We start from the raw sequence: 8,685 nt of genomic DNA, 5'->3' as shown, positions 1-8,685 counted from the left end.
TGAAGGAAAAGAAGAAGAAAGAAACCTTGATTAATTAGGAAAAAGAAATGAGCGAGGACACAGACAATAAACGAACCACAGCACGACAAAAGCTAGCGCAGGTAAATCATGATGAAATTCGTGTCCACAGTCGATCAACAGTTTGAATAAGTCATATAAATCTACCAACAGCAACCACATTAAATATTTCCTCAAATAAAAACAAACAGACAGGATTTGTCAAATGATCAAATCAAATTAAAAGCAGGTCAAACATCTTTCACACAATGTCAGTGATCAGTATATTCCAAAATGAAATGCACCCCCCTAACATCCCATGTGCTGTGAAAAGAAACAAATCCATGAGCTTTGTATTAAGTCTCTGTTTCATACATGATGCTTTTAAAATAATATTTTTACTTGAAAATATTTTAAGATATTTGATGAGTTTTTTTCATGAGCTTGTATTATATGCAATTACAAAAGCTCTCTCGAGCATGCCAGATAAGCATTCCAAATAAGTATTCAGAGGTGCACCTCCAACAGTAATGCATCAGTCTAATGGCGTGCTCCAATAAAGTTTAAAGAGCTGCTAACAACAAAAGCAAAAACCTACAAAGCCAACCCCACACCTCTGGCCACCGCATCAAAACCATAAACCAGACCTCGCACCCTCACCCTGCAGTTAATTCTCTTGGGGTTGCTAGTTGCTACCTATTACACAATTACATATGCAAAAAACAAAAAAAGCAGGAACGTTTAACATCGACAGGATAGAAGCAAATAACTTTTATTCCTCACCCTTAATCTGGATGTAGATATATTATAAGACACGCACCATACACGCCACGTGCATTCCTGCAAACCCTAACCCCTCAGCTCCTACGTTTCACCTATGCAAAGCATTTTGGCAACAGTTTAGCTGCCGTGTCTATCTTGTACCAAGGACACTCAACATCGATCACAGCCCTTCTCCCTATAAACAGTGATCGAAAATTTATCAGTTCAGTGAGTCGAGTATTTAGCTTCTGCGGTTTCAGTTAGTTTTCTTATTTACAAGGAAAATTCAAAGGACATGATGATAAGTTCCATGCGAAAGAGGACCTTCGTTAGTGCTAGTCAGACATAAAATACAGTGATTCTTCCGGTAAAATTAGTTATGCGAACACCTATTTCAAGTAAGAATGACTACTCTACTTTCTGCCAAACAATTGCCATTCTATTCAGTAAGACATGTCATTTCAAAAACGTAATACTCATAAGTATGAATCCAAGAAAATGACCAGTCAGCCCGTAAATGACACTTCCGAACAAAAATATCCAAAGAAAATGACAACATATTTAAACAAAGGGTATTTTAAAACAAGCTACTAAGCTTATCAATGCAACAAGAGAATTTATCGTACCCATATATAAAATGGAGATTCACAATATGCTAGGAAAAAAATGCCCCCAGGTGGCCATGCTAATGTTTTTGATCATTCAAAATGAAACACAATGTGCATCCAAACACAATGTGCATCCACGGATCTCAAAACCACCACTAATCTTTCAACCAAATAATGAGCACAAGAATATGTTTCAGTACCTCTCAAGTACATCGGCATAATGCTGCCATCTGCTGTAAATATGAAGTGTCCACTAAAGCATGACACAAAACAATCTTCATAGGACTGCTGTTGTTCCATATATATACATGATTTACAAAAGTGGCATGCAGCTTATCGAAAACAATAATAATATTACATCTAAGAATATGTAAAGAAGGAAAGATAATGATCCACACGACAAAATCTATCTATTTATAAACAATGCTAAGAGATCTGACAACATGTCAGCTCGCGGAAAGGAAAAGGCCAAGCATGGTTTAAAATACATACCGACTCTTTAAATAATCCATACTAGCCAACAACTGTACACAAGATTGTAGCCAAAAGGATAGGTCAGATACATCTGAAGCATCTCAAGGAATAAAGTATCATTACAAGCCGAACAGACATCCAGGACAGTAATTATCCCGGTGGGCAGAAATGACACGACCACCAGATTGACAACACAAGAAAGCTCACATAGTTATGTAGAATATTGTTCAAATATTCCATTCATTGCATGTTTCATTATAATTGGACAAATAAACAACACTAGGAGGCAATAATTCAATTATCCACACCAAAGACGTTGTATTAGCAGGTTCAGTTCACTAAACCATGGTTTAAGCACACAAGTAGTGCCTGGATGATTCCAGAAACGTTGCAAACCTCAAAAGGTTAAACTCCAAAAGATGATATAGGCTAGAAACAATTTTAATATGCTAATTGAGGGGGATGCGTTTCAAAAACCAGGATAACAGAAGCAACAAGTAAACCATATAATTCATGTGTGCATGCAATTCCATGGTTGTCCGCATTACAAAAATGTTACAGGTAGCGAAGTAGGAGGAAAAGGACATCCATGTTATGCTCTTTCTTGTTTTGCAATAAATGATAGTGACATGGCAACTACTTCTCATGCTAAAGTCTAAAGCAGCACAATAATGACGATTTCCACATTTCCTTCTGATGGAACCAAACTAACCCAAAAGGAAGTAACCAGTGCAACAAAATGTTAGCCAGCAACCAGGAAAGTACAGGGTTGCAAGTAAACAATGGAGGAAAGAAAAATAATCATACAGAGTCATATGGGGAAGTTTTAGGACAAGGTAAGTTCCTTACTATGGGTAAAGCATGAGTGGGATTTTGAATCCAGGCAAGACAAATTGCTACATATAAAAAGTTAAGTTCAAACCACGATGCCTCTTGATGATGCATCGTACTTTACACTGTAGATCTCACCTTTGTAATACAAAGGTTTAACTAACCAAAAGAGCAAGGAGACAGAAAGATTAAAAAGAAGGCTACAACTTCAAGAAAACAAATAGATTTTTTTTTTCATTACAGTTTCAGAACTAAAACATCTTGTGGAACAGGATTTTTGGAATTTTATTAGCTATCTTTTCTAAAATTTGATACAGGAATTCTCTACTAGTGAGATAAGGCAGCTTCTTTGCTATGTGAGGATCCTCAAAGTGCAATTACAAAAGGCAAATAGAATTGAGGAGTGAGAATGCTAAAACCAAGAAGCTGAAAATTTCAAAGATGGAATATATGTTAATAAGGTACAAATCGAGGGGAAACTTACCAAAACCCTATTGATAATAATTAGCGGACCTAAGAAAAATTAGACAAGAATGTTACTCCTTCATAAACCTTAATTTATTGGATTTCCAAAGGCCGAACCTCCAAGGAACCCTCCAGCAGAAGCACCATAAACATCTGAAGGATCGAGAATCGGGGTAGAAGAGGCCCCATGTCTCCCTGTGCCGCCGCCGCCACCGTTAGCAGCACCCAAATGCAATTCAGATATATTAGGGAACCCATCTCTTGTTTCAACTCCTTGGTCATACAGAAACCCTTTGAAAACATGACCACCAATCTTCACCACAGCTTGATACGCATACTCGTCTTCACCATCTTCCACTGCAGTCACTCTAACACACCTGAAAACTGCTGGTGCAGTTACTTGCACCGGCAATCTCTCTTTAAAACCTGCATCTGCAAACATAATTCAACAAAAACACTACTCAGAATTTCACGTTTACATTACCAACCCTAAACCTTTCTCTAAAGCAAGAGAAAAAACAATAATAGTAAAATGTTAAACTCAAAAACCTTGGTGACTAGAACTCGTGTCATAGCTCCTTGGAGGAGTCGTATTAGAAGTGGAAGTATGAGAAGTAGTAGTAGTTTGAGAGTTTATAAGCCTAGGTTTCTTGGAACCAGAAGTAGACCCAGTGGAACCAGCACCACCACCAGCAGTTGCTATCAGCTGACGCTCTCTCCTCCTCGCAGCCGCTACCCACGTGCTCTTCACATGAGTCGCACAATCAAAACCACGGCTTTTACAGCACGTCCTACACCTTCTATGGCTACAATCTTTCTTCGCTTGGTTTCCACAATCCTCACACGTAGTTGTAGCAGACGATGATGAATTCCCTCCAAGATTTCCACTACCATTACCACCACCACTTCCACTTTGTAGTAGAAGATTCGCTGTTGAAGAATTATTGTGATGATCAATAATCGAAGGGGTGGTGTCAGAAGCTTTCTTGATATATTGAGAGCCTTGGTTTTGCCAAAACTGATGAATTCCACCAATCTTGTTTCGACCATTATGCAACAAATCTTGATCATCCATGTTTTGTGGCGTAAGACAAGGCGCTGATGTAAGGAGTGGAATGACACCAACACCTACCCCAACACCAAGTGCTGTAGCATTGGAAGCATTGATTGGATCTGCTGTTGAAAGATTGATTTGCTCATTATGCTGGTGGGGGGGGGGGGGGTGGGGGGGGTGGGGGTGGTGCTGGAAGGGGGCAGCGGGAGCCACAACGAAGACATCGCGAAGGCCAACCATGCCTATATCTGGAGGGAGGCTATAGTTGATGGACCTGGATGAGTTAGGCCATGTTGTACCGGATGCTTGGCCGGCGGATGCATCAGCAGCGGTGGGACCGGCATTGAAGCCGAGTGAGAGGTCGTCTGGACCAGCGGTACGGATACCGGAGGAATTAGAGGTGGCCCAGTCAGCAAAGGCACCGGTGTCTGATAGGAGCTGCCTAATCCTTGTAGTAGCCACAACTGATAATTTTGTAAGAAATAAGAAAAAACAATATTATATATATATACACATATGTGTGTGTTTGTGTGTGTGTGTGTGTGTAAGTAAATATACAAGATGAGTGCGTTTTTATGATAATTATAGAAGAGAGAGAAGGGAGGATAGAATAGATTTTTAGAAGGGGAAACTAAATCCAAGGATGCGTGTATGTAGGTGTTATGTGATCGAAGTGGGGTCAAGAACTCTGAAATTGTATCAGAGAAAGGGAGATTTGTTGAGAGAGAGATCAAGAGCAGAAAGAAAAAGAAGGGCTTTGTTATTCTTTTCCCTTCTTTTTTTCTCCAAGTAGGACTGGTTGCCGCTACAGTTGTGGCCTGCAGCTGCTGCTAGGCTCTGGGGTTTCTGTTGGTAGAGTAGTATACAGACAATAGGAACACTGAACACAACTGTCACTTTGGCTTTTGTGAGAGCAAGAAATAAATAAATAAAATGCTGGGGCTTGAGAGGGAGAGATGGCTGAGTTTTCTCTGGAAGATGGGGGCAGTGAGAAAGAGAAGTAGAAGAGACTGATGAGGAGAAGTAAAAACAGAATGCAATAACGACCCTTTACTAAGCTCTAGTATCTCTTTGTTGTGTTATAGATACATTTAGTAGTAGTAGACAACAGTAGTATTTGTTGTCTTGCCTACCCCCCCCTCTCTTCATAAGATCATCATCATCTTCTTCACTCAGCTCTCTCTCTCTCCCCTCTCTCTCTCTCAATATGGTTTTCCTAGAAAGCGAAAAAATGTGGTGGGTTCCTCTTGACCTCTCTTTTCTTCTCTCTCAATACTATAAGAGTTATTGTGACATTATTATTGGAGAGAGTGAGAGAGATAAAAGGGTTCAAAGACTTTTGTTCTCTGGTTTTTGTAATTTTATGAGGCTCTAAAGTCACATGACACCTTTCATTCACTCTGGGAAACTTCTACTCTACCCTCGGAGTACCACTGTGCCATGTGTTCTCCACTCTCTCTCTCTGCGCGTGGATGTGCTTCCACCACGTCGTGAGTGGAATGAAGAGGGTGGAGGGCAGGATTCTAGTCCTTTTGCAGAGCGTTGACGATGGGATAAGGCCAGTTTTAATTCAAATGATCAGTCGTGCATTGAAACCTGTGATTAGGTGATTTATTGTGAATTAACTGAGGCACACGCTCAGGATAATTACGGGAAAACTTGTGCTATGACCTTAATAGAACAAATCCGTGTGAATAGAAGCAACTCATTCATCGATTAGTGCCATTTTAAAGGTTCGTTTGGTGTACTAGTTGCTATCATTTTGGTTATAATTTTTACTGTGGTTGTATTTATAATTATTGTTAAGATTGAAAGATGTTTGTGGCATATAATCTTAACACCACTCAAAAGCCATTTATAAAATCCAAAAACTTTAATTTGTGGCGTTTCGATTCTGCTGTTTAAACAGCTTCCAAAACATTGCTTGTCATAATTTTAAAATTCTTAGAAACCGTTTTTTTTTGGATTTTGGAAGAGAAAGCTCGAGAGGACAGAAGCCCTAGTGAGTTTCCTTGCTTGAGATAGGTGTCGTTCAGGTATCTCTTATACCTGGATCATCGGTGGGGGCCTTAAATCTTTATTTAATATTAATTAGGTCATTGCCACCATAATTATTATACACTTGACTATGTCTATATGATGGATGTTTTTAAAGCGATGATCATGGCTGTTAAAATCAGGAATTGATTCATAAAATTATACTATTTAGTATATAAATTCAAATTAAAAACTCAACAATTAATAAAATCAGACAATCGTGTACAATTTTGCAAAATGTAGTCTTTAAGGCCAAAATCCACCATGGACTTTCTACAAGCATGTTTTCCACGCCATCTTCTGCGTTGCCTCCCAATCCCATAGCAAGACCTTGTAATAATAACACTAACCCCTTTTCACAATCTTCTCCAAGAGTCACAAACAATGGTTCTTTCCTTGATTTTGGAAAAAAAACCCGCCTCCGAATCCTAGGTCTGTTCAGTCCTTTTTTGTCCTGTGATAATATACATTCTGGGTCTGTTTTAGTGCCACCATTCTCGATGAATGGTGGTAGTGGCGGTGGTGATTGCAGTAATAGTAGTGTTGATTTCCCTGGTGAGTATCCATTAGATGTTTTATCTTTTGCTTCTTGATGACCCCTCTTCAAAAAAATAAGGGCTTTATGGACCAAAAGGTTCAATTGGGTGGTTATCCGGTTGCTAATGAAGATAGCCATCTGCATAGAAGGAGATTTCAGAGAGTGATGTGTGTTTTGGTGCTGAAGATGGGTATAAGCCTTGTTTGTATTTTGCTGGAGGGTTTTGCAAGAATGGAGAAGGTTGCAAGTTTGTTCATGGTGGTGAAAATGTTGTTGAGGTTAACGGTGGTGGTGTTCTTGTGGGTTCACCAAGGGAAATGGAGGAACATTACCTGCAGCAGCAAGAGGAGATGACGATAATGAAGGCTGCACATCAACATCAGCAGCAAAGGTTGGCTTATAACAAGTACATGAATTTTTTGTTGCAACCACAGAATAAAACCGAGATGTGTATTCAAGATTACTAATTTTGCTTCTAGTTTGCCTTCTCCTCGTATAACGTGTCAGATTTTCAATTTCAATCTGTTCTACTGGTGGGATCTTGGTCTTCGTTTGGTGTACCTGTTAATTTCGGGTCATTATTGTACAACCAAGTAATCCCTGATTTATTTTTATTTTTTTTAATAGCAGTTATCCGGGCCGTTTTATGACTAATCTCTCATGTTTATAAAATTACTGATCATATATAACTGTTTAGTGACTTTAAAAATTTAAATGAATAATTTTTAAAAAATAAATTTAACAAATTAAATTATACTTCTTACAATTACAAAAATAAAACATATTGTATGTGAAGTTGAGAATAATAAAATATGTTAGGTTATGTTTTAGCTGACCTTTCTATTTATATATACGTGGCAGAATACAACAGTAATTGTAGGGATTATAACATTGAAATAATTATATATTAATTTTTTATTCTAATATATACATATTATACATTCTATAGTATGTCCCCTCAGGTTGAGGTTGGGAGATCGACCCGAAACTTGAACCAAAAAGCAATAAAGGATGCAACAGGAAGCGGTTTAGTGAAGACATCGGCAAGTTGATCCGAAAAGGAACAAAACGAATCTGAATCTCTTTCTTGGCAACGCAATCGCTAACAAAGTGATAATCCATTTCAATATACTTAGTACGAGCATGAAAGATAAATTGTGTCAAGATTATCACACCAAATGGTAGGAGCAGATACTAAGGAACCTGCAGATCTTTTAACAAGTATTGAAGCCAAATGACTTCAGCGGTACCATCAACAAGGGCTTTATACTCAGCCTTAGTAGATTGAGAAACTGTGAAAGATAAAATAGCCACCCGTAGACTTACAATCATTAATATTATTAGCCCAATCTGCATCTTTAAATCCATAAAGAGCAAAAGAGAAGCCTCGAGTAATATGAAAATCATAAAATATTGTGCCTTTAAGATTGCGTAGAATATGCTTAACTGCGACCCAATGAGAATCTGTAGGAGCATGTATAAACTGACAAACTCTATTAACAGTAAAATATATATATGGATGGGTGAAGATAAGATATTGAAGAGCACCTATGATTTGACGAAATCATGTAGGATTAGAGAATGAGTGATCTGGCAATATAGTGACTTTCGAAGGGGAGACTGGAGTATCAATTGGTTTACAGGAAGTCCTACCAGCTCGGGTGAGGATGTCAAGAATATATTTATATTGATGCAGCATTAAATCCATATCGGTAGACTGAACTTCAATACCCCAAAAGTAGTGAATAACACCTAAGTCATGAAGTTTGAACTCGAAGCTTGATAATTATATTAGGTGATGAAGCATAGCAGAGTTGCTACCCATAAGCAGAATATCATCAACATATACTAGGAGATAGAAAATATTAGTACCATCATATATGATAAATAGGGAGGTGTCAACCTTGGAAGCTCGGAAA

At 38.3% G+C, this 8,685-nt stretch overlaps 1 protein-coding gene across 3 annotated transcripts; it reads right to left on the bottom strand.

Moving 5' to 3' along the window:
- Nucleotides 1-469: 469 nt before the first annotated feature.
- Nucleotides 470-5,515, bottom strand: LOC105125975 (protein LATERAL ROOT PRIMORDIUM 1-like). Of its 3 annotated transcripts, none has more exons than XM_011026662.1 (3): nucleotides 3,687-5,515; nucleotides 3,255-3,569; nucleotides 470-955 (listed from the first exon to the last, which is right to left on the bottom strand). In XM_011026662.1, exons 1-3 carry the CDS (start codon nucleotides 4,429-4,431, stop codon nucleotides 873-875), a joined length of 1,143 nt encoding a protein of 380 aa, XP_011024964.1. In that variant the 5' UTR covers nucleotides 4,432-5,515; the 3' UTR covers nucleotides 470-872. The 3 variants fall into 3 exon arrangements, with proteins under 3 accessions (XP_011024964.1, XP_011024966.1, XP_011024965.1); XM_011026664.1 differs by lacking the exon at nucleotides 470-955 and adding an exon at nucleotides 2,880-3,098 and having other exon boundaries at nucleotides 3,687-5,512; XM_011026663.1 differs by lacking the exon at nucleotides 470-955 and adding an exon at nucleotides 2,880-3,098 and having other exon boundaries at nucleotides 3,225-3,569; nucleotides 3,687-5,511.
- Between the last annotated feature and the right edge of the window lie 3,170 nt (nucleotides 5,516-8,685).

The sequence above is a fragment of the Populus euphratica genome, unplaced genomic scaffold (genome assembly GCF_000495115.2).
Source record: "Populus euphratica unplaced genomic scaffold, PopEup_1.0 scaffold44.1, whole genome shotgun sequence".
NCBI lineage: Eukaryota > Viridiplantae > Streptophyta > Magnoliopsida > Malpighiales > Salicaceae > Populus > Populus euphratica.
This window is presented reverse-complemented; position numbering and strand designations above follow the sequence as displayed.